The sequence below is a fragment of the Taudactylus pleione genome, unplaced genomic scaffold, assembly GCF_031769625.1.
Source record: "Taudactylus pleione unplaced genomic scaffold, aTauple2 ptg000377l, whole genome shotgun sequence".
NCBI lineage: Eukaryota > Metazoa > Chordata > Amphibia > Anura > Myobatrachidae > Taudactylus > Taudactylus pleione.
The window spans coordinates 5,020,385-5,046,940 of record NW_028284778.1 but is presented as its reverse complement, the minus strand read 5'-3'; the positions used below and the strand labels follow the sequence as shown (position 1 = coordinate 5,046,940).

Genomic DNA, 26,556 nt, shown 5'->3' with positions numbered 1-26,556 from the left:
CCACGCTGCAGCCAGTCCCCAGGGAGCCCCCTGCCTGGGGACTTTTGTACCATGTTCAGCAGGGTCCCACCGCGGACCCGACGTCATCACCTATACCCCAAGGTATCCTGTGGATACCCTATGGACCCTGAAGTAGAAACTAAATTACTGTGACTTAAACACGACGTGTTACATGACTGGTCTCCTTAGTACGGAAGGCATGAACAGGAAACTCCAATATGCAGGAAGACCAAAAGACAATGGCATCACTAGGACAAATGGTTACTCACAGGCTTCACTAACATGTCACTGCCTGTGTCTGGGTGACACAATAACCTCCCCTTATCGGGTCACCTGGCCATTCAGTGCACTTTCCAAGGGTCACACAGACACTATGGGGAAAGGGCTGTTATATAACAGTGCCCAGTACATGTAACATTATAAGATACTCTGTGCCCTGCGCTTAGCTCTGTACAAGTGCTGCCCTACAGTCTGGAACTTAGCTGCCCTGAGGCCACAGGGTAACCCATATGATAGGTATATATATATATATATATATATATATATACCTATCTTTATACCTGATGAAAAAGTTGTATTAAATTTGAAACGTTGAATATTGGAGGTCTGCGACTCTCTGTTTGATCAACTTGTATACTGAGAGTGCCACCCGCATTGCCGTATTATTGACACACATCCTATTTGGGAAGGCACCCTGGATTGGTTTCGCATTGACCTGGAGTGCCGAGCATCGTTTGGACTGTTTATATCTGTACATATATATACAGTAAGTAGGAATTACAATACAGCCTCTCGTACTCTGAACATTGCACATTACCTACACTGTGCCCAGCACTGGGAGGTAACAGCCTTGGGGGTGCAGCCACCAGATGATGCTCAGATACCACAGCCAGCTGCACACACCGTACATACTACACCATTACATATGTAGCCAGCATACAGCCTATAATGCCAGTATTTCCCTCTGATGGTGCAATAGCACATAATGTTATGCCGTGGTGGCCATCTCAGCCGCGTGGCTTGGGTCCCGGACCACATCCCACAACAATTATCTTTCTGTATTGCATTCATATATACGGCATTACTATCGCCACGCAGCTTGTACCATGTACAATATGGGTAACCCAGGCGCGGACATGTGTGTAAAAATAAAGTGACTGACAGAAAGGCGACCAGTTTGCTATAAAGTGCTAGTGCATATAATAAACATGAATCAGAATATAATGGTTTGCAAATGTGTGTGTGTGTATATATCTATATATATCTATATATATATAGTGTAACAGTGGTAATATATATTAATTCTATAACAATAAAAAACATAGAAAAAAATACATGATAAAAGTAGTACAATGATATAAAGTGTAGAGATTGAGGAAATAAATAAATAAATTTGATAAAAATATGCAAAGACAGTTGATGGATAAAAGTAGCTAGTAGCCACCTCTGAGCCCTTGAACCTTGACTCCTTTTATTCAGATAAACTGATATCCTCCTTTTATCCATCAATTGTCCATCAATTGGCTTCATATACTGGCTAGTCGCACATAGCTAGTTACGGCACTGTGTTGTACTGTAAGGAGTATGTGACACTTTTCTGTAATAAGTCTTTATTACTAACCTGTGGTGATATCTGTAGGGATTTCCTCCTCCTTACATTGCTGATCACCACTAACATGCGTCTCTATATCTTCTGCCTTCATAGCAGTCACAAACGTCTCTTCTTCTCCGTCTATATCTTCTGCCTTCATATTAGTCACAAACGTCTCTTCTTCTCGCTCTATAGCTTCTGTGTTCATATCAGTCACATACATCTCATCTTCTCCCTCTATGTCTTCTACCTTCATATCAGTCACATAAGTATCTTCTCCCTTTATATCTTCTGCCTTTATATCAGTCACATACGTCTCTTCTTCTCCCTCTATATCTTCTGCCTTCATATCAGTCACACAGGTCTCTTCTTCTCCCTCTATATCTTCTGCCTTCATATCAGTCACATAAGTATCTTCTCCCTTTATATCTTCTGCCTTCATATCAGTCACATACGTCTCTTCTTCGCCCTCTATAGCTTCTGCCTTCATATCAGTCACACAGGTCTCTTCTTCTCCCTCTATATTTTCAACCTTAATATTAGTCACAACATCAACCTAAAAAAAGAATACAAAATACAAAAAAATAAAATACATCTGTCTAGAAAGGAAACCCACTGAGGAAGCCACAAACTTGGTAAAACACATCCTGGACACTTCCTACACCATTATTTGTACATACTATTATCAATGACAAATGTATAGAGATCAATAAAACTTTTCAAAAAATCTTAGAGTCTCCTCACACAAGTGTCCAAAAGAGGATACCACCAAATTCATTTGATACATGCTCGAAAAAGAGATTATTCTTGAATAAAACTATGCAAGGAAGGTATGTCCGTATCATGGTTTGGAGGACATATTTACGAGCTACAGCCGATACTATCAGTAACCCTTTGAGCTCCTTATGCCAAGGAGGAGTCACAGATACCAACACTGCACACACCAGGGCAGGAGGTGGAAAGGTGCAATTAACTGAGTAGAGGAATACAACTGAAAACCTCTTCAAAAATATTTCACTGGGTCACAGTCCCATGTACAATGTACAAAGGAGATGGACTAGTTCCCGAGTATGAAAGATATATTGAAAGTTGTTGCTTGCAATATATCTGCTGGACTAACAATGTGCTGAGCTACAATTACTAACAAGGTGTTTTCCTGCTGCTGATAGAGGCGTGTGAGCAGAAGTAACATCTTTTGTGCTACTGAATGATTGTCAGCATCGGCTAGAGAAAATTAAGCCAATGTTGTGGCCAAATTTATGTTAGGCAATGCTATAGTGAAATGTATAATGTCCCATTCCCAGCAGTCACCTCCCCAGTCATCACCCAGACACATCCCCTGGTGTTACTGTATAATGTCCCATTCCCAGCAGTCACCTCTCCAGTCATCACCCAGACACATCCCCTGGTGTTACTGTATAATGTCCTATTCCCAGCAGTCACCTCTCCAGTCATCACCCAGACACATCCCCTGGTGTTACTGTATAATGTCCCATTCCCAGCAGTCACCTCTCCAGTCATCACCCAGACACATCCCCCGGTGTTACTGTATAATGTCCCATTCCCAGCAGTCACCTCTCCAGTCATCACCCAGACACATCCCCTGGTGTTACTGTATAATGTCCCATTCCCTGCAGTCACCTCTCCAGTCATCACCCAGACACATCCCCTGGTGTTACTATATAATGTCCCATTCCCAGCAGTCACCTCCCCAGTCATCACCCAGACACATCCCCTGGTGTTACTGTATAATGTCCCATTCCCAGCAGTCACCTCTCCAGTCATCACCCAGACACATCCCCTGGTGTTACTGTATAATGTCCCTTTCCCAGCAGTCACCTCTCCAGTCATCACCCAGACACATCCCCTGGTGTTACTGTATAATGTCCCATTCCCAGCAGTCACCTCTCCAGTCATCACCCAGACACATCCCCCGGTGTTACTGTATAATGTCCTATTCCCAGCAGTCACCTCTCCAGTCATCACCCAGACACATCCCCCGGTGTTACTGTATAATGTCCCATTCCCTGCAGTCACCTCTCCAGTCATCACCCAGACACATCCCCTGGTGTTACTGTATAATGTCCTATTCCCAGCAGTCACCTCTCCAGTCATCACCCAGACACATCCCCTGGTGTTACTGTATAATGCCCCATTCCCAGCAGTCACCTCCCCAGTCATCACCCAGACACATCCCCTGGTGTTACTGTATAATGTCCTATTCCCAGCAGTCACCTCTCCAGTCATCACCCAGACACATCCCCTGGTGTTACTGTATAATGTCCTATTCCCAGCAGTCACCTCCCCAGTCATCACCCAGACACTGCCCTGGTGTTACTGTATAATGTCCCATTCCCAGCAGTCACCTCCCCAGTCATCACCCAGACACATCCCCTGGTGTTACTGTATAATGTCCCATTCCCAGCAGTCACCTCTCCAGTCATCACCCAGACACATCCCCTGGTGTTACTGTATAATGTCCCATTCCCAGCAGTCACCTCCCCAGTCATCACCCAGACACGTCCCCTGGTGTTACTATATAATGTCCCATTCCCAGCAGTCACCTCTCCAGTCATCACCCAGACACGTCCCCTGGTGTTACTATATAATGTCCCATTCCCAGCAGTCACCTCTCCAGTCATCACCCAGACACATCCCCTGGTGTTACTGTATAATGTCCCATTCCCAGCAGTCACCTCTCCAGTCATCACCCAGACACATCCCCTGGTGTTACTATATAATGTCCCATTCCCAGCAGTCACCTCTCCAGTCATCACCCAGACACATCCCCTGGTATTACTGTATAATGTCCCATTCCCAGCAGTCACCACCCAGACACATCCCCTGGTGTTACTGTATAATGTCCCATTCCCAGCAGTCACCTCTCCAGTCATCACCCAGACACATCCCCTGGTGTTACTGTATAATGTCCCATTCCCAGCAGTCACCTCTCCAGTCATCACCCAGACACATCCCCTGGTGTTACTATATAATGCCCCATTCCCAGCAGTCACCTCTCCAGTCAGCAGCTGAATGATCCTGTTGGTGAGTTCCAAAATCTTCTGTTTATTGTGTTTCTCATGTATCAGCGAGTGAGGTGGAGGCACCGTGATGGGTCTCTGGGTCCTGCTCAGTCCTCCTGTCACACAGGGACAGCTGCTGAGTTTCCAACACTTACCGGATGTCTTCTTCACTACTCTGTAATCCTGTGTATTGGAGGAGACACCAAATATCACTGAATACAGTCCCAGATCCCCTCACCTCCACAGACATGTCCCTGTATTATTACTATAAATACAAGTGATGTCACTGTGACACTCCCAGATCCCCTCACCTCCCCAGTCATTTCCCTGTATTATTACTATAGATATGTGATGTCACTGTGACACTTCCAGATCCCCTCACCTCCCCAGTCATGTCCCTGTATTATTACTATAGATATAAGTGATGTCAATGTGACACCCACAGATCCTCTCACCTCCCCAGTCAGCAAGTAGACGATCTCCAGGGTGAGATTTAGTATCCTATCAGTCATGTGACTTCTATCCTTGTCCATCCTTAGTGATCAGTGATTTATGCAGGACACGTCTCACCCTTCCGTCACTTCTAGTAAAGATTCTCTGGTTCCTCACAGCTCACTTGTCTATTAAATATATAATTATAATCAATACTACAGAGTACAGGTCACACTGATATATACACCTGATACACAGTGATCATTATACACAGGTCACCACTGATATCACACACCGATCACTATACACAGGTCACACTGATATCACACACCTGATACACACTGATCACTATACACAGGTCACACTGATTTCACACACTTGATACACAGTGATCACTATACACAGGTCACATTTATATCACTCATTTGATACACACTGATCAGTATATACAGGTTATACTAATATCACACACCTGATACACAGTGATCACTATACACAGGTCACATTGATATCACACACCTGATACATACTGATCACTATACAAAGGTCACACTGATATCACACACCTGATACACACTGATCACTATACACAGGTCACATTGATATCACACACTGATCACTATACACAGGTCACACTGATATCACACACCTGATACATACTGATCACTATACACAGGTCACACTGATATCACACACCTGATACACACTGATCACTATACACAGGTCACACACATGATACACACTGATCACTATACACAGGTCACACTGATATCACACATCTGATACACACTGATCACTATACACAGGTCACACTGATATCACACACCTGATACACACTGATCACTATACACAGGTCACACACATGATACACACTGATCACTATACACAGGTCACACTGATATCACACATCTGATACACACTGATCACTATACACAGGTCACACTGATATCACACACCTAATACACACTGATTACTATACACAGGTCACACACATGATACACACTGATCACTATACACAGGTCACACTGAAATCACACACCTTATATACACAGATCACACTGTCACACACGATACACAGTGATCACTATACACAACAAACTGATATCACACACCTGATACACATTAATCACTATACACAGGTCACACTGGTATCACACACCTAATACACACTGATCACTATACACAGGTCACACTGATCTCTATACACAGGTCACGCTGGTATCATACACCTGATACACACTGATCATCACTATACACAGGTCACACTGATATCACCCACCTGATACACAGATCACACTGATATCACCCACCTGATACACACTGATCACTATACACAGGTCACACTGATATCACACATCTGATACACACTGATCACTATACACAGGTCACACTGATATCACACACCTAATACACACTGATTACTATACACAGGTCACACTGAAATCACACACCTTATATACACAGATCACACTGTCACACACGATACACAGTGATCACTATACACAACATACTGATATCACACACCTGATACACATTAATCACTATACACAGGTCACACTGGTATCACACACCTAATACACACTGATCACTATACACAGGTCACACTGATCTCTATACACAGGTCACGCTGGTATCATACACCTGATACACACTGATCATCACTATACACAGGTCACACTGATATCACCCACCTGATACACAGATCACACTGATATCACCCACCTGATACACACTGATCACTATACACAGGTCACACTGATATCACACATCTGATACACACTGATCACTATACACAGGTCACACTGATATCACACACCTCCTTATACACACTGATCACTATACACAGGTCACACATCTGATAACCAGTGATTACTACACATAGTATAATATACACAAGTACACAACACCATATAACAAGATATTTCCCCAGACCAGATCCCTCACAGCCCACCCACTTTTTCCTCCTCATTCCACCCTCAGGTCATTCTCCCCAGTAACCTAGGATAAAGTCTCTGCCCCCGTCATATTACCCTACTTCTCTGCTCCCTCCTCCCATTATACGCCCTCCGATAGCGCTCCACATCTCCCAGCCCAGCCTCGCTCCCCCACTACTGCCCTATTTCCATGTCTCCTAATATCTGGGCGACTTGTGTACAATCACCCATCTCATTTTCTCTGCTCCAACATCTGCAATAATTACTGAGCATTAGCAGTGTTGTACTACCTGTGACTCCACAGCTGTAGTGGGACCACCTGTGACTCCATAGCTGTAGTGGGACCATAAATTCCAGCATGCCCTGTCATGCTGGAATCCACAGTTAAGGTGCATACTTTTTTGTTTTTGTTACCAACGATTTTATTTAACGATTTTCGTTCACATTTTCCCTTGAAAAAGTGAACGATTTTTTTTATATGTAATGAACGATTTTTTTTACCAATTTCCTGTATGATGAACGAAGAACTTCCTTTCCTTAATGAAAATCGTCTTGTTGGACAGTCAGAAGGGACGATGAACGAAAACTACAAACAACGGTATGATTTTCGTTCATCGTTCACCCTCACATACTGACCGATTTAACGATAACTACATTGTTATCGACTAATCGTTCAAAAAAATCGTCCCGTGTGTATGCACCTTCAGCCTACCAGGATGTACGTTACATGTGTGACAATCCTGACGGTCATGTGTATGTAGCGTAGGGGAGAGGCTGATGCATTTCTTGAAGGATAATCAGTTACGTGACAAAGTGAAGATCTAGAAAAGGGTTTCCCATCTCTGGTCCCCAGGGATCCCTAACATGACATGTTTTCCATATCTCCTTGCTGGAGCAAAAGTGCCTTTATAAGGCTGCGCACACATCTATAGATATACAGTCAGGTGCATAAATATTGGGATATTGTCAGAATTTTCATATTTTGGCCTCTATTCACCACCACAATGGCTTTGAAATGAAACAAACAAGATGTGCTTTAACTGCAGACTTTCAGATTTAATTTGAGGGTAATTACATCCAAATCAGGTGAACAGTGTAGGAATTACAACGGTTTCTATATGTGCCTCCCACTTTTTAAGAGGCCAAAAGTAATGGGACAAACTAAACAATCCTAAAGCTAACTTTCACTTTTTAATACTTTGTTGCAAATCCTTTGCAGGCAATTACAGCCTGAAGTCTGGAACGCATAGACATCACCAGACGCTGAGTTTCATCCCTGGTGATGCTCTGCCAGGCCTCTACTGCAAATGTCTTCAGTTCCTGCTTGTTCTTGGGGCATTTTCCCTTCAGTTTTGTCTTCATCAAGTGAAATGCATGCTCAATCGGATTCAGGTCAGGGGATTGACTTGGCCATTGCATAACATTCCACTTTTTAGCCTTAAAAAACTCTTTGGTTGCTTTTGCAGTATGCTTCGGGTCATTGTCCATCTGCACTGTGAAGCGCCGTCCAATGAGTTCTGAAGCATTTGACTGAATATGTACATATAATATTGCGTGGAACACTTCAGAATTCATTCTGCTGCTTTTGTCAGCAGTCACATCATCAATAAATACAAGGGAACCAGTTCCATTGGCAGCCATACATGCCCACGCCATGACACTACCACCACCATGCTTCACTGATGAGGTGGTATGTTTTGGAGCATGAGCAGTTCCTTTCCTTCTCCATACTCTTCTCTTCCCATCACTCTGGTACAAGTTGATCTTTGTCTCATCTGTCCATAGGATGTTGTTCCAGAACTGTAATGGCTTTTTTAGATGTTGTTTGGCAAACTCTAATCTGGTCTTCCTGTTTTTGAGGTTCACCAATGGTTTACATCTTGTGGTGAACCCTCTATATTCACTCTTGTGAAGTGTTCTCTTGATTGTTGACTTTGACACATATACACCTACCTCCTGGAGAGTGTTCTTGATTTGGCCAACTGTTGTGAAGGGGTTTTTCTTCACCAGGGAAATAATTCTTCTGTCATCCACCACAATTGGTCTTCCGGGTCTTTTGGTGTTGCTGAGCTCTCCGATGCGTTCTTTCTTTTTAAGAATGTTCCAAACAGTTGATTTGGCCACACCTAATGTTTTTGCTATCTCTCTGATGGGTTTGTTTTGATTTTTCAGCCTAATGATGGCTTGCTTCACTGATAGTGACAGCTCTCTGGATCTCATATTGAGAGTCGACCGCAACTGATTCCAAATGCAAATGTCACACCTAGAATCAACTCCAGACCTTTTACCTGCTTAATTGATAATGAAATAACAAGGCAATAGCCCACACCTGTCCATGAAATAGCTTTTGAGTTGATAGTCCCATTACTTTTGGCCCCTTAAAAAGTGGGAGGCACATATAGAAACTGTTGTAATTCCTACACCGTTCACCTAATTTGGATGTAATTACCCTCAAATTAAATCTGAAAGTCTGCAGTTAAAGCACATATTGTTTGTTTCATTTCAAAGCCATTGTGGTGGTGAATAGGGGCCAAAATATGAAAATTCTGTCAATGTCCCAATATTTATGCACCTGACTGTATCTGTCCAATCTGTCTGGTGGGAAGGATAATCTGGTAATGTATGGGTGCAAATAAGAATAGAAATTTGTACCCAAACACTGGAAAACAGACCAGATTTTCCCTCCCACCAGACAGATGGGACAGATGTGGACACAGCCTTAAGCGGCCCATACACGGTGCAATAGGCACTGTGCGACGTGACGGGCGATCCAACATATCGGGGGGTCCTCACGCATGGTGCAATTGGGTGGCCGACCGCCCGATATGCCGGCTCCCCCACCCGCATAGCACTGCATGGGATAGCATCCCCAGATCAACTCAACCTGCAGTAAGATCTGGGGTGTGATGTATGACAGCACTCGGTCCGACATCATGCCCATACACGCCAAAACGCACCAATCCGTCAGAGTGGCTGATTTATCGCACCGTGTATAGGTCGCTTTACTGAGCGCACATATCATGGGTACACACTAGACAATGACGCGATATGTCACTACGATCTGCGCTAGTGCGTACTCAGCATAAGAAAGCGTCAGACAGGTGAGGACTCAGCAAGGCCTATTATAGAGGACGTCTGTGCATCGTATACATCACTCGATGTACACTATGGTGTCTGTTTATTCTGTCACTTCCACACTAATATCCACCTACTGAGGGTACTGACCACCAGCTACAGCTGATACGTTCTGTATGAGGGGTCTGAGTGCACCGAACACCTCCCTTTCTCTATAGTCTGTTACCCACCGAGCAGCAACTGCTCCAGCTGTATTATCGTACCACCAGGATCTGCTCCACCTGTATTATATGTAACACTGGGTCTGCTCCACCTGAATATGTAACACTAATAACCACTTGAGGGTACTGACCGCCAGCTATAGCTGATACGTTCTGTATGGGGGGTCTGAGTGCACTGGACACCTCCCTTTCACTATAGTCTGTTACCAACCGAGCAGTGACTGCTCCATCTGTATTATAGTAACACCAGGATCTGCTCCACCTGTATTATATGTAACACCAGGGTCTGCTTCACCTGTATCATATGTAACACTAATAACCGCCTACTGAGGCTACTGACCGCCAGCTACAGCTGATACGTTCTGTATGGGGGGTCTGAGTGCCCTGGACACCTCCCTTTCTGTAGTCTGTTACCAACCGAGCAGTGACTACTCCAGCTGTATTATAGTAACACCAGAGTCAGCTCTACATGTATTATATGTAACACTAATAACCTCCTACTGAGGCTACTGACCGCCAGCTACAGCTGCTATGTTCTGTATGGGCGGGGTGGGGGGGGGGGGGTCTCAGTGCGCCGGACACCTCCCTTTCTCTAGTTTGTTACCCACCAAGCAGCGACTACTCCAACTGTATTATAGTAACACCAGGTTATGCTACACCTGTATTAAATGTAAGACTGGGTCTGCTCCACCTGTATTATATGTAACACTAATAACCACCTACTTAGGGTACTGACCGCCAGCTATAGCTGATACATTCTGTATGGGGGTCTGAGTGCCCTGGACACCTCCCTTTCACTAGTCTGTTACCAACCGAGCAGTGACTACTCCAGCTGTATTATAGTAACACCAGAGTCAGCTCCACCTGTATTATATGTAACACTAATAACCACCTACTGAGGCTACTGACCGCCAGCTACAGCTGCTATGTTCTGTATGGGGGGTCTGAGTGCACCGGACACTTCCCTTTCTCTATAGTCTGTTACCCACCAAGCAGCGACTACTCCAGCTGTATTATAGTAACACCAGGTTATGCTACACCTGTAATACCAGGGTCTGCTCCACCTGTATTATATGTAACACTAATAACCACCTACTGACGGTACTGACCACCAGCTACAGCTGATACATTCTGTATGGGGGTCTGAGTGCGCCGGACACCTCCCTTTCTCTATAGTCTGTTACCCACCGAGCAGTGTCTGCTCCAGTTGTATATGTAACACCAAGGTCTGCTCCACCTGTATTATAGTAACACCAGGGTCTGCTCCAGCTGTATTATATGTAACACTACGGTCTGCTCCAGCTGTGTTATATGTAACACTGGTGTTTGCTCTACCTGTATGATGGAAATGCAGCACCAGAGATTACTCCAGCTGTATTATAGTAACTCCAGTGTCTGCTCCACCTCTATTATATGTAACACTGGTGTTTGATCTACCCGCTTGATGGCAAGGCAGTACCAGGGTATGCTACAGCTATATTATACCTGAGACTGCAATCTGATTCACCTGTATTATAATAATAGACCACTAAAGCCTGCTCCACCGGTATTATATATTACTCCATAGCCTGCTCTACCTGTATGATGATAATGCAGCACCAAAGTCTAATCCCCTTGTATAAAAATAGGAATCACCATTACCTGCTGCCAGACACAGCAATGGCCGCCCTGTCTTTTCCTTATAGAAGAAACGCCCCTCAAGTTAACCACGCCCCGTTCATATCATCTATCGTATGTCTACTGTCTGCCCCGCCTCTCTCCTCATGCAGACCGCCCTCCTTTCATTCCCCTCAGTGCGGTGATTGGCAGCAGCGAGTAGCCAATCAGGCGGCACAAAGAAGGAAGGACGTCCATGTAACTAGAAGCCACCTGCTCCTTCCGCTCACAGCTTCATCACTAGAGTAACAACGTATAGTAAAAGGGTGTCCTCATGTACGGTGAACTGCGGCCATATTCTTATAGTTTCCCAATCACAGGGCAGCGGGGGAGGGGGCACAGGGGCTTTAGCTGCCATTTTGTCATAGACAATCCTAACAGCCGGAGCCAGGTGTAGCCAAGTGTCCGGCAGCTGCAGGTAACGGTGTCCTACTATACAGTGGGAGCAGCCTATGGTGCCCTATATATGGGGAGCAGCTTGTTGTTTCCTACTTTACAGCGGGAGTGGCCTGTGGTGTCCTGTTATTATACAGGGGGAGCAGCCTGTGGTGGCCTGTTATTATTAATATACTGGGGGAGCAGCCTGTGGTGTCCTGTTATTATACAGGGGGAGCAGCCTTTGGTGTCCTTATTATTATTATTATTATTATTATTATTATTATACAGGGGGAGCAGCCTGTGGTGCCCTGTTATTATTATTATTATTATACAGGGGGAGCAGACTGTGGTGTCCTGTTATTATTATTATTATTATTATTATACAGGGGGAGCAGCCTGTGGTGTCCTGTTATTATTATTATTATTATACAGGGGGAGCAGCCTGTGGTGTCCTGTTACTACTATTATACAGGGGGAGCAGCCTGTGGTGTCTTGTTGTTGTTGTTATTATTATTATTATTATTATTATTATACAGGGGGATCAACCTGTGGTGTCCTGTTGTTATTATTATTATTATTATACAGGGGGAGCAGCCTATGATGTCCTGTTATTATTATACAGGGAGAGCAGCCTGTGATGTCCTGTTGTTATTATACAGGGGGAGCAGACTGTGGTTTCCTGTTAGTATTAAGGGGGAGCAGCCTGTGGTGTCCTGTTATTATTATACAGGGGGAGCAGCCTGTGGTATCCTGTTGTTGTTGTTATTATTATACAGGGGGAGCAGTCCTGTGGAGTCCGGTTAGTATTATTATACAGAGGGAGCAGCCTGTGCTGTCCAGTAACTATTATTATACAGGGGGAGCAGCCTGTGGTGTCCTGTTAATATTATTAAACAGGGGGGGCAGCCTGTGGTGTCCTATTATTATTATTAGACAGGGGGAGCAGCTTGTGGTATCCTGTTATTATTATTATACAGGGGAAGCAGCTTGTGGTGTCCTGTTATTAGTATACAGGGGGAGCAGCCTGTGGTGTCCTGTTATTATTATTATACAGGGGGGACAGCCTTTGGTATCCTATTATTATTATACAGGGGGAGCAGACTGTCGTGTCCTGTTATTATTATTATTATTATACAGGGGGAGCAGCCTGTGATTTCCTGTTATTATTATACAGGGGGAGCAGCCTGTGGTGTCCTGTTAGTATACAGGGGGAGCAGCCTGTGGTGTCCTGTTATTTTTATACAGGGGGAGCAGCCTGTGGTTTCCTGTTAGTATTAAAGGGGAGCAGCCTGTGGTGTCCTGTTACTGTTATTATACAGGGGCAGCAGCCTGTGGTGTCCTGTTACTATTATTGTACAGTGGGGGCAGCCTATGGTGTCCTGTAATTATTATAAAGGGGAAGCAGGTTGTAGTATCACCAAAGATGGCGCTGGTGAGCAGCAGATTCTGTGTGTGGCAGGAGAGATCCACCCACACAGAATACAAAAGCATTCTGGGAGTTTGTGTAAGGGCTGCCCAGTGGATTCAGGCCCTGATTCAGAGCCGGACGCTATTAGCGCTCGCGCGTTCAGAAAAAGGGAGTGGCTATTCAAATGAACCATTCGCTCTTTGCGTTCTGTTGCCACCTCTATGTCTGAACAAGCAAACAAAACATGCGGTCGTTTTTTTTAAAATACGCCCCCTTGCCGCTCGCACCATACGTCATGTCCGCTATTTAATAGATTAATCGAGTACATCGAACAGCGTATGAACTGCTCGCTATTCTTGTGGTTGGTTTTTCCTACCACTATATTGCGAGCAGTTCTGACTATAAAACAACCAAGTGACGTGGTCAATGACGCTGCTGTATTAATTATGCACACCCATAAAACGCCCGTTTTGACCTTTAAGCACGCCTACGTTCTGAATTCCACTCCCCGTTTTCAAGCACCTTCCCCTGTTACCACCCACATACGTCTCCTCCTGTCACTCAAAATAGCAGGCATTCGCTATATAGCGAACAAACGATTTTCGGCCGCACTGACTGGTTCGCGCATGCGTATTACAAACCGTACGCATGCGCAGATGTGCGAACATCGCTCGGAACGAGCGAACGGCCGCTTACGAGCGGCTCTGAATGAGACCCTCAGTTCAGGGAGGACTGAGCCGGAACAGTCAGACAGAGGTCATTGTGCCAGGAAGCCATTGGGGGCCAGGAGGCCTGAGCCTAGACCTGTGAGATACAGGGAAGGCCATGAAACTCTGTTACTGAGCCTATGTTAACTGCAAGGAAGCAGGCCAGACTGTGAGGCTCTGGCAGCTAAAGACCAGGCCGGAGCCTGTGTCAGGACAGCGGACAATTGAAAAGCCAGAGGCTAAGTCAGGCCAGGCTAATTATCCCAGTGTTACTCTGCAGGAGGCAGAGAGAGACTTTGAACTATGTTTGCAGACTAGCTGCTCAAGGTTAGTTAGGGGCGAAGAAGTGAGCTAGTGCCCTAAGAAAGGGCTAGGCATTTATTATTTCCTGAATATGCTGGAAGTAAAGCACCACGTTCATTAATTTTACTGAAATGCCATGTGTGGAGTCTGTTTCTGCACCTAATCACTGCACCACTGACACCAGTCTACCAAGCTAACTACCCCAAGTTGTCACAATTGTTATGTGATTTAAACCCCGTATATCTTTCCAGAGACGCTGCAGTGTCCCAGAGCATACCGCGTCAGCGTGTCCACCAAAGACGAGTTATATCTGTGAGGAGTAGAAGATATCACTCCTACATCCTGAGTGCCAATTTCTGTTCCACTTTCCCTGCAATTATACAGTATATGACTAAATACAATAGTAGAGGATGATGATCTTCTATATACGAGGGACAGACCACACGGACATTGTATGTGTGGACTAAATAAATAGCTGGGACAGGGCTCTAAGCCGGCTGGCAATAGATCACGCTGACACATACAGTATACCCCACATCTGAGGAATAGATGTCACAGGGATTGGAGTACATTGCAGTAATCCAAATTTAGGAGCTGCTGATGAATATCAAAGACAACATATATTCCCTCTATATAGTAGTCATTTGATCAATATCCTATTATATGCTGAGTCACGATATTCCATACGTTATACACATTTAATGATTGTTGCAGCAATCGAAACATATGCTGCAGTGGCTTTAGTGCATTCATTGAAGTTTACATTCAACGGCAGACTGCAACTCTTCACATAACCATATATATGGGACTGTAACTACAAAAATATGCAGAGTTACAATTTATAATACAAAAATCTGTGTACTTTTTAGAACGATCATTTTCTATTTTGCAATAAAAAGGAGTTTTCAGACTTCCTGTATCTCAATAGCAACAATGTAATAAAACACAGACTTTGTGAGGAGATAATTGTTGCTATTCAGCCTAATACAATGTGTCGAATGATTAACTACTATCCTCTACATTTACTACAGTGGCATATGCAGGATTTCTAGAGGGGGGTTTCCAAATGCTTGATTTTAGAGTGAGTGTATCCAGTCCATGAAGAGGGTAGAATTAGCATTTAACCAGCTTTAATATGCGTCAAACAAAGTATATTGTGTGTCATAATTCCAGCATATAGAGGACCAGCAATCACAGTAAGCCATTAAATGCGGCAGTAAGGCCATCCTGCCTGAGCTGAATTGTTTTTATTTTAGATGTGGGCACCATTCCTGAGCATTAGAGCAAGTCCGGGAGTCTGGGGGAGCAGCAGAATAATCTAGCACTGCCTTGGACATATATGTACATATTGGGCTCTATAGCAGCACATCCCTAAAGCTGGCCACACACTAGACCAACTTTCATCCAACCAGCCAACTAGTTGATTGGTTGGAATGAAAATCCGGTAAGGAATGGGAATAACTGATGATCAGCAATTTGCTCCTAAATGCCAGAAAACAGATGAAAATGGTCATCAGACAAGTTTGTTAAATGTTTGATCAAAACAATTTGTTCAAACAACAGTTTTTAGTACATTTTCCGGTGTTTGGGAGCAAATTGCTGATTGTCATTTGCTTTCATACCTTACCAGGTTTCCATTCCAACCAATCAACTAGTTGGATGGTTGGATGTAAGTTGGTCTAGTGTGTGGCCAGCTTTACAGTGAATGTTTTCCAGATCTCCTAGTTGGTGCACAGGTTGTTTATTACTGACTGATACATGTTAAAAGATTCACAGGTGGTGCTAATTATTTCATTTGTGATACTGTGAAGAACATGCAGCACTAGTAAAATGACCTTACTATTTCTATTGTGGTCATGGTGTGGGATGGGGAGGGGGGTTTCCAGGCAGATGGAAACCCTCCCTGCGTTTGCCTATGTACTAGCATATCTTTAAGAGAATATAAATGTAAAGGGACACACATTGAACAAACTAACACAGAAAGAAACACCAATCGAAAGTACCAAGGTGGTAACAGTATTTATTGATTATAATATACAACTAATTCATAGAACTGTATACCCATAACATTAAAATTTAGGGATTTATATATAAAAATGATACAGACCCTAGTATTTAGGGATTTCTATTTTCTAATAATAGTGTTCACTCTAGCTCCGGGGCAGGCAGGGCGCCAGAGCTAGAGAGGGCAACTTTGTGCGCGCGCGCGCCTGAAAAGGGCATGGCCATGAAAAGGGGGCATGTCTATAAGACGCATCCCCTTTTCATCATACTTGGGGGCGTGCCCGGCACTTACGGACACGCCGGGCAGCCCCCAAGCGCTGCAGATAGGGAGAATAGATTCCCCGGCGGTGACCGCACATTTCTCCACCCGCGGACACTGCCTCCCGCGGGTGAAGATGGCACCTGCAGGCTGTGAGGGTAGGGTGCTTTTTGCCCTCCAGAAGGAGGGCAGGGCGCCGCGCCCCGCTAAAACAGCCTAGCGTGAACGCTATAATAATAATTACACAGATCCGTACAGGCATAGGTATAATTTAATAACTTTTTAACACACTACTCCAACATTTGAATCACATTTTTTGCATTATTGATGCCTTTATCCCTTCCCTTTTAATATTTTACAGATTGCACTTTATTCTGTATATTTTAACAATTATAATAAAAGTTACATTTTAATTTGTGCATCAAAAAGAGACGACCCTTTCTAACCTATCCAAGATAAAAGTTATTATACAGGTGGTGCAGGCTCAGATGTTACTATAATCAGGTGATACAGACCCCGTTGTTACTATAATACAGGTGGCGCAGACTCAGTTGTTACTATAATACAGCTGGTGCAGACTCAGTTGTTACTATAATACAGGTGGCACAGACTCAGTTGTTACTATAATACAGCTGGTGCAGACTCAGATGTTACTATAATACAGGTGGTGCAGACTCAGATGTTACTATAATACAGCTGGTGCAGACTCAGTTGTTACTATAATACAGCTGGTGCAGACTCAGTTGTTACTATAATACAGGGGGTGCAGACTCAGATGTTACTATAATACAGCTGGTGCAGACTCAGATGTTACTATAATACAGGTGGTGCAGACTCAGATGTTACTATAATACAGCTGGTGCAGACTCAGTTGTTACTATAATACAGCTGGTGCAGACTCAGTTGTTACTATAATACAGGGGGTGCAGACTCAGATGTTACTATAATACAGCTGGTGCAGACTCAGATGTTACTATAATACAGCTGGTGCAGACTCAGTTGTTACTATAATACAGGGGGTGCAGACTCAGTTGTTACTATAATACAGCTGGTGCAGACTCAGTTGTTACTATAATACAGCTGGTGCAGACTCAGTTGTTACTATAATACAGGTGGTACAGACATTGTTACTATAATACAGGTGGTGCAGACTCGGTTGTTACTATAATACAGCTGGTGCAGACTCAGATGTTACTATAATACAGGTGGTGCAGACTCAGTTGTTACTATAATACAGCTGGTGCAGACTCAGTTGTTACTATAATACAGCTGGTGCAGACTCAGTTGTTACTATAATACAGCTGGTGCAGACTCAGTTGTTACTATAATACAGGTGGTGCAGACTCAGATGTTACTATAATACAGGTGGTGCAGACTCAGATGTTACTATAATGCAGGTGGTGCAGACTCAGTTGTTACCATAATACAGGTGGTGCAGACTCAGTTGTTTCTATAATACAGGTGGTGCAGACCCCGTTGTTACTATAATACGTATTGTGCAGACTCCATTGTTACTATAACACAGGTGTCACAGACCCCGTTGTTACTATAATGCAGGTGGAACTCCTTGTATGAGGCACACCTCGGATAATAGAATAAGATAGAGAGAAATATATATTAAAAGACAAACCTTTATTCAATTATGAAAAAATATAAAACCTAACATAAACCAACAGGCAGTTATCAATCAACAGACAAATAGTATTGAGGCAGTATTAAACCAGCAGGTATATCTGCATAATAAATCTCTGAATTCATGTACCACAACCAGCCTATTAATCTCAGGCCAAAAGTATATTGATGTATCAATTATAAAAAAATATACATATATATATTATTATTGTGTGATCAATGTCTAAGATCATATATATGAGTTAGCCGTCTAATATCAGTTGATTAAGGATAGTGGACATTAATTTTGTAAATATACATATAGATATTACATAAGTGTCCACTTATAATCAATGATATACAAAGAACCAATGTTGTAGCCACTGTGGTCGGTTAATTAGGCATGAATTATGAACATAAAATATTAACATCTAATATCCAATATTCATAGAGGATGACATCCTCATACGACAAGGTGAAAATATCACTTACATATATGACAATACAGTGTAAGGACAACACATAACAATATTAAAAAGCTGTACACCATACCCAGATAATAACCTGATATCTGTTTAATATAGAGTAATAAAAGGCGTCCCTCTGTTGGTATAGTTGGAGAATATATAATGATATTTATTATTATTATTATTATTATCCTTTATTTATATGGCGCCACAAAGGTTCCGCAGCGCCTTACACAGTACATAAATGAGCACACAAGAAAAACAGTTAATAGTAATACAAAACAATGCAGGACAAGGACAAGGTTATAAACTCAGCTGCAAAACACAAGCAGCAGGACATGAGCAACCAGGTGGTAGGTGCCATTGTAGGGAGTTAGGAGTAAATTATACTATAAGTAGGGGGAGGAGAAGCACGTGAGGATGAGGGCCCTGCTCGTGAGAGCTTACATTCTAAAGGGGAAGGGCAGACAGACAGGGGCGACACAGAGGGGTAGATAGTGAAGAAGGAGCATGGAGCAGTGGGTTAGGATATGTGCTGCGGAATGTGTGTGTATAAGACGACCTGATGTTATGTAAAAATTAAGTCCTTCATACATCTATCTCTATGATAGAAAATAGATTGTTTGTGTTATTTACATGAGAGATGTACAAAGTAAAGTAGAAGCACTTTAATTTGTGTGTTACATTTTAGCATCTATATACAGCCTGACAAGAAATGCAGCTATTATGGGACTGTCCCGCCATCCTAATACAGTAGTGACTACTTTAGTTCCAGCTGCTGGGTGCTATGCCATGCTCCTGTGAGTGGGTGCATCTCACATGCTAGACCCACTCACAAATGGGTGCAGCCATACATGATGTGGTCCCACAGGATGTTGCAGTACCCGGGCCCAGAATTTCTCTTGGCAGCCCTGGAGGTGACAGACAGAACGAGGAGGGAATGGGGCTTAGTAGTGGGGTAACAAGACCATGGAGGGAGGTGGTTGAGAGTGGAGGTATAGGAGAAGTGGGGGAAAGAAGCAGAGGGTTGGAAGCAGACTGATGAGAGAAAAAAAGGAAGAACAGCAAGTGGAGGAAACAGGAGGGGGAAGAGAGGGACGGATAAAGTAGAGGATTATGTGGACATAGAATATGGGGGTTGTGTGAAGTAAGGGTGTTCATGCTGTGGACAAGGTAATAATTGAGATGTAAACTGGAGTGGAGGCTGTGTAATGTAGAGACAGTGAGATATAGAGTCAGTGTGGATTAAAGTTGTTAAATGTTCAAAAATACATGTAAAGAACAGTGCTGCTAATGTATGAGCGCAGCTCCAAAAGTGATATATAAAGGAGAGGTATGTGAGTAGTGGGTGCAGGAATTAGTTTATAAACAAATGATTAATGTGGATAGATGTGACACAATTGGAAAAGGCAATACAAAATGAATGAGGACAAAATGACAATGTACCCGAGCTGATCCAGTCCAAAGTGTTCTGTTCAACAAAGATCAATCAACAAGAGCAGCACACAGACAGGGGAGCACTTGCAGTGTCCAAGCAGTGAGTGCAGTAAGTAGTTGCCTGGATACAGCAGAAGATGTTGATTTTGTTCATTCACATAAGTATGTTGCTTCTTGTTGTTCAGAAAGTGTTCTGGTTTTGAGTTTCGTTTTCCTCCAGTTTATCTCCAGCGTAACTCCGACTTAGTTATCAAATTGTATTTACACTTATAATCAGAACACTTTGAATCTTAACACAGACTATGGCAGCCTCCGGCTATGCAGCCTGTGGGAGCAGTAATATCTAAAGTTACAAACATGTGTCTCTGTGCTCACTGATTGGGACCCCACCCCAAAAGCTCTAACACACACTAAATTGGGATGCAATAAAGTCTAAGATAAACAATTTGTGAGAAGGGGGAGGCCAACACAGATTCACAATACATTCCTAACTTCCTTTAGATAAATTGCTCTTAGTATAGCAGTAGTTGTAATTTACCCAGTATAAATTTTCAAAACTGTGCTGAGGCAATCACTAAAACAGCATCTGATGGGAGCAGTAGTTGTAATTTACCCAGTATAAATTTTCAAAACTGTGCTGAGGCAATCACTAAAACAGCATCTGATGGGAGCAGTAGTTGTAATTTACCCAGTATAAATTTTCAAAACTGTGCTGAGGCAATCACTAAAACAGCATCTGATGGGAGCAGTAGTTGTAATTTACCCAGTATAAATTTTCAAAACTGTGCTGAGGCAATCACTAAAACAGCATCTGATGGGAGCAGTAGTTGTAATTTACCCAGTATAAATTTTCAAAACTGTGCTGAGGCAATCACTAAAACAGCATCTGATGGGAGCAGTAGTTGTAATTTACCCAGTATAAATTTTCAAAACTGTGCTGAGGCAATCACTAAAACAGCATCTGATGGGAGCAGTAGTTGTAATTTACCCAGTATAAATTTTCAAAACTGTGCTGAGGCAATCACTAAAACAGCATCTGATGGGAGCAGTAGTTGTAATTTACCCAGTATAAATTTTCAAAACTGTGCTGAGGCAATCACTAAAACAGCATCTGATGGGAGCAGTAGTTGTAATTTACCCAGCATAAATTTTCAAAACTGTGCTGAGGCAATCACTAAAACAGCATCTGATGGGAGCAGTAGTTGTAATTTACCCAGCATAAATTTTCAAAACTGTGCTGAGGCAATCACTAAAACAGCATCTGATGGGAGCAGTAGTTGTAATTTACCCAGTATAAATTTTCAAAACTGTGCTGAGGCAATCACTAAAACAGCATCTGATGGGAGCAGTAGTTGTAATTTACCCAGTATAAATTTTCAAAACTGTGCTGAGGCAATCACTAAAACAGCATCTGATGGGAGCAGTAGTTGTAATTTACCTGTGGAATGCAGAGAAGAAGTCACATCAGTCTTTGCATGGTGCGCATATGACAAATAAGATCTGCAGCGTAACTCCGACTTAGTTATCAAATTGTATTTACACTTATAATCAGAACACTTTGAATCTTAACACAGACTATGGCAGCCTCCGGCTATGCAGCCTGTGGGAGCAGTAATATCAATATTTAATTAGATATGAAAGGCAGAGTGTGTGTTCTTATAGGTCAGATTCTGCTATTCCACGTCTTGTAATGTAGAGGACGTGGAATGAGTTTCACTGGCACACATAGAAACAGTGCAGCCCGCTTCTGCTGTTAGTGTCAATATTGTTGTGGAAACCCTGTTGCTCAAGGCAGCGCAGGGACTCACAACACAGACAACTAATGAGAGAGCAGGGAAAAATAATTAAAGCCGTACCTGACAAGAAATATTCTCCAAATGGGTATAAGGTGAAGGGGTCCTCAGTGCGCACTGGGATCCCCCAGCTGTCAAGCCGACGAGCGTTTCGCCGAAAGTGGGCTCTCTCTTTCTCTGAGATACCAGGATCACAGGGGGTGGAGCTTCTCTCCCAGGCACCCTCACCTCCCCAGTATGATCCATTTTATTATTATAGGTAAGAGTGATGTCACTGTGATGTTCCCAGACTCCCTCACCTCTCCTGTCAGCAGGTGGATGATCTTCAGGGTTAGATTTAATATCCTTCCAGTCATTTGACTCCTGTCCTTGTCCATCCTTAGTCATTTATACAGGACACGTCTCACCCTCACGTGACTTGTAGTCCTGCTCCTCACTGCTCAGTTGTCTGGGAATAAATATAATGATACTATACATCACAGAGTACACATGTATCACAGTCAGATATGAAACCCTGGGTGACCAGTAAGTCCTCCTATTTCCTTGAGCCATAGAGCCCTAGTTGGTGTTTCTCAGAAGTTCCACTGATCCTGCATCAGATCAGACACTAGAAACCATCACACAATCCTGTATTGCTGAAGGCAGTGGTTCCCAAACGCGGTCCTCAAGGCTCCCCAGCAGTTTTTAGAGATATCCATGGTTGAGCACAGGTGACTTAATTAGTACTTCAGTCAATTTGATTTAACCACTGGTGCTCAACCATGGATAACTCTAAAACCTGAACTATTGGGGAGCCTTGAGGACCGCGTTTTGGAACCACTGCCTTAAGGGTAAATCAATGGTCCCCTCGTGGCCAAGTTTTGGTCCTCACAGACACATAACTGGTGCAATTCCCTCCACAGGACATCTGTTATAAATACCTAAACTGGATTTCTTTTGTGATCTTTGTTTAAATCTCATTCTAGAAATTGAGAGAATTTTGCTCCCCTCAATTACCAATGTCAGTGTTTCTTATCCGTCGATACACACTTATCGCTACAGATGTGTCCTCGTATACCGAGGGGTAAATTTACTAAAGGTCTATTTTAATAAATTAAAAATTAATCTAAATCAATGTTGTGTTTCTGGGGCTAAATCACACATTTACTAACAGACATTTTTATTTTATAATGATTTTAAAGGGTCGATACAATTAGCCGCAATGATCTTGCCGGTGCGAGTCAGACTGGATTTGCACAATTTTGTTCGCAACCCCATAGAGCTGCGAGCAAAATTTGCCGCATTCGGGCTCAGAGTGGGTCACAAAGGGTGCGAGGTGCTTGTCCATTGCCAGCGTTTTAACTCCATTGTAACGGCAACTCGCACCCTTCGCGGCTAATTGGATCGACCCCTAAGTGTTAGCAAATGTGCGATTTAGCCCCTGAAACACAACATCAATTTAGAATGTAAGGTGGCCATATTGGACACGCTCAATTGTTGTTATCTGCATTCATTTACATCGGTTCCTGCCCCATTGAAGCTTAAGGTGCACGGTACGATTTTGGCTAATGATTCAAACTCGTTAACGATCTACCTTGAACACTCACCGGCAGCTCCAGTCCACCAAAAAGGTGCACAATGTACACCAGATCTATTGTGCACTATCTAATGATTTGCACATTCTTTAGATCGTGTGCGATAGCAGACAGATGCATGCACAGATCAGGGAGATCTGTGATACATGCATCTGTCTGTAAAAAAAATATTTTTATATTAACACTTATTGATTATCTTTACACATCTATACTTTACACTTCACTATCACCTTCTTTCCCTTTTTCATGTGATACCCTGGGGATGGTCCTTGGTTGGATTCTTTTGGGGTGCCCTGCGCCTCAGACGTGAACCCCTGATTGTTAGGGATGCCGGTATAGAGGAGCCTTGACGCCGGCCCAGCGCTTAATCATATATTTGCAAATGCATACAACTAATACCTCTGAATTTCTATTATTATGTAGGGTTCAAGTATTTTTTGCTGATATTGTTGCAGTGTGCTGGAGGGAATACCCTTTTCTTCTGTGGTTCAGAGTAAACCCCACCCTTTACAAACACCTGTGCAATATCATTAAGCTGATGCGAGCGACCACTATATGTTTTATTTGCAAAAAAAATAAAGACACAGATGCACGGACGGAAAATTAATAACCTGTGTAAAAATGTAAAAAAAAGGGCGTGCCCCCTCTTCCCACCACAAAAAAAAGAACAACCAGCACCGGGCTTTGGAGACCCAGAACTGTTTGTGCTAAATACAGGTGGACAAACGACGTAGGGGTTCTCCGTATTAAGCACAACCAGCATCGGGCTATTCAGAACCAGCCCGGTTTGCCAAAATACAGGGGATAAACTACATATGGATCCCCTGTATTTATCACAACCAGCACTCTGCTCTGATCCGCCCCTGGTTCTGGAAATACAGGGGGAAAATTCGTAGGGTTCCCCTGTAATTTCCATATCCAGCACTAAACTTTTTCTAGCAGGGGTGTAATGATACTGTCAAAGTCAAATAATTGTATATGATCGCTTGCAATTATTATCTGATGATCTAATCGTCTATGGTCTGATGATGTGTTACCACGACGCTACTTTGCGTCGGCGCAATCCAATGCACACAAATGCGATTCCACAACACACACATACTGATGCACATAACACACACACATATATGCATACACATATACGCTCGTATATGTATCCACATACGTACACATAGACGCTCATATGCATATTCACATACATACATATGAACATTTTCTACTTCAAAATACGGACGCACATATGCGAACGCATACATATAAGATGGTTCCTACACATTATAGTTAATAACCAGAGTTATTAAAGGTATTTGTTAGCTAATAATTATAATGTAATATGTACTTAAAAGAGATCTAAGGTTCAGAATACAGTGGACATGTCATGTTTGGTATCATACTAAATCCCTGTTTATTTGCAGACATCCGTTTCTATCGGCAAAGGCTTCGCATCTTGTGTTCGCTAGTTATGGATTATAGGGAGTTATTGGTTAGAATGCTATTACTTGTATGCAGTGTCTGTAGCCAGTTTTAACTAGTTCTTCGGCGGGAAGCTACACAAAGAAGCTGTTGGAAAACTGAGCCATTCCTCTGATGACACCGTATGAACTGACCAATGACCAGAAGCAAGAACCAATGAAAACATGCCAACTTGTCCCTTTGTTATCCTTGTAACCTGTACCGTATATATGCTGTGTGCTGGTCTCAGTGTTCAGTCATTCTCCATTTTGGGTGACCGCAGGATTCAGGACTGAAGGACTGCATACTGGGACCAGTAGCGCATGCGTATGTATCGACTTGTACTATTTTTAATTGCTTTTTATTCTAATGGTTAAATCTTTCAGTGTTTACATAAATAACTTTTTGTGCTTTGGAACCACAAGATTGGACTGGAAAGCAATTCTTTCTTAAGCGACTTGCAGCGCTAAATAGCGACTATTAGGAATCAATAACACAGCCTGGGGAACCCTTTCACCGGGTCCTCCGGCCAAAGCATTACCCCTGTCCGCTAGTCAGCCCAGGGATCCTTGGAGAGTTGGGGACCCCTCCCAATAAAAGGGTCCCCCTCTCCAGGGCACCCCAGGCCTGGGCTCATAGCCCAGGGCTATCCCTGGCACCCATGGAGTGGTGGGTGCATGGTTTATTGTCTAATACTGTAGTTAATTAAAAGAGAGAAAATATCTTTTGCTGATGGTACTTGGAGAACCACAAGTACCAGTATGCGGGACAATCTGGGCCTGCTGGTACCTGTAGTTCCACAACAAAAGAAATATTAAAAAACCACAGAACACACACCATTGAAAGTAAAATGAGAGTTATGGTAAAACTTACCTTTGTTAACTCTCACAGGTACGTTCCACATATATCCTGAGAGTACGGACCACATCCAAGAAGGCCTCATCTGCCAAAAGGTCTGGTGATTGAAAGGCCGGGACTACAATTTCCTCATTAATGTGTATACTAGTAACAACTTTTGGAAGGAAACCAGGGCGAGTCTGAAGCACAGCCCTGTCCTGGTGGAATATTAGAAATGGGGAGCGATAGGAGAGCACCCCTAATTCTGACACTCTTCCGGCGGATGCTATGGCCAGAAGAAAAAGAGTCTTCGCTGTGAGCCACTTGAGTTCCACAGAATCCAGGGGTTCAATTGGAGTACCCTGGAGGTCACGAAGACATCCCAAGGAGCCAC

General features: G+C 43.2%; 2 protein-coding genes across 2 annotated transcripts in view; one reads left to right on the top strand and one right to left on the bottom strand.

Annotated features, from left to right (window-relative positions):
• Nucleotides 1-11,964, bottom strand: part of LOC148508066 (uncharacterized) — a 251,333-nt gene extending 239,369 nt beyond the window's left edge. The window contains exons 1-4 of the mRNA XM_088445070.1: nucleotides 11,918-11,964; nucleotides 5,070-5,234; nucleotides 4,606-4,797; nucleotides 1,622-2,147 (exon numbers count right to left, since the gene is read on the bottom strand). Of these exons, the coding sequence (XP_088301196.1) occupies nucleotides 1,622-2,147; nucleotides 4,606-4,797; nucleotides 5,070-5,147 (796 nt within the window). The 5' untranslated portion in view covers nucleotides 5,148-5,234; nucleotides 11,918-11,964. The remainder of the gene's footprint in view (nucleotides 1-1,621; nucleotides 2,148-4,605; nucleotides 4,798-5,069; nucleotides 5,235-11,917) is intronic.
• A 354-nt stretch (nucleotides 11,965-12,318) lies between these two features.
• Nucleotides 12,319-26,556, top strand: part of LOC148508065 (uncharacterized) — a 76,165-nt gene continuing 61,927 nt past the window's right edge. Inside the window, exon 1 of the mRNA XM_088445069.1 lies at nucleotides 12,319-12,350. The gene's annotated coding sequence lies outside the window, so the exon portion shown is untranslated. The remainder of the gene's footprint in view (nucleotides 12,351-26,556) is intronic.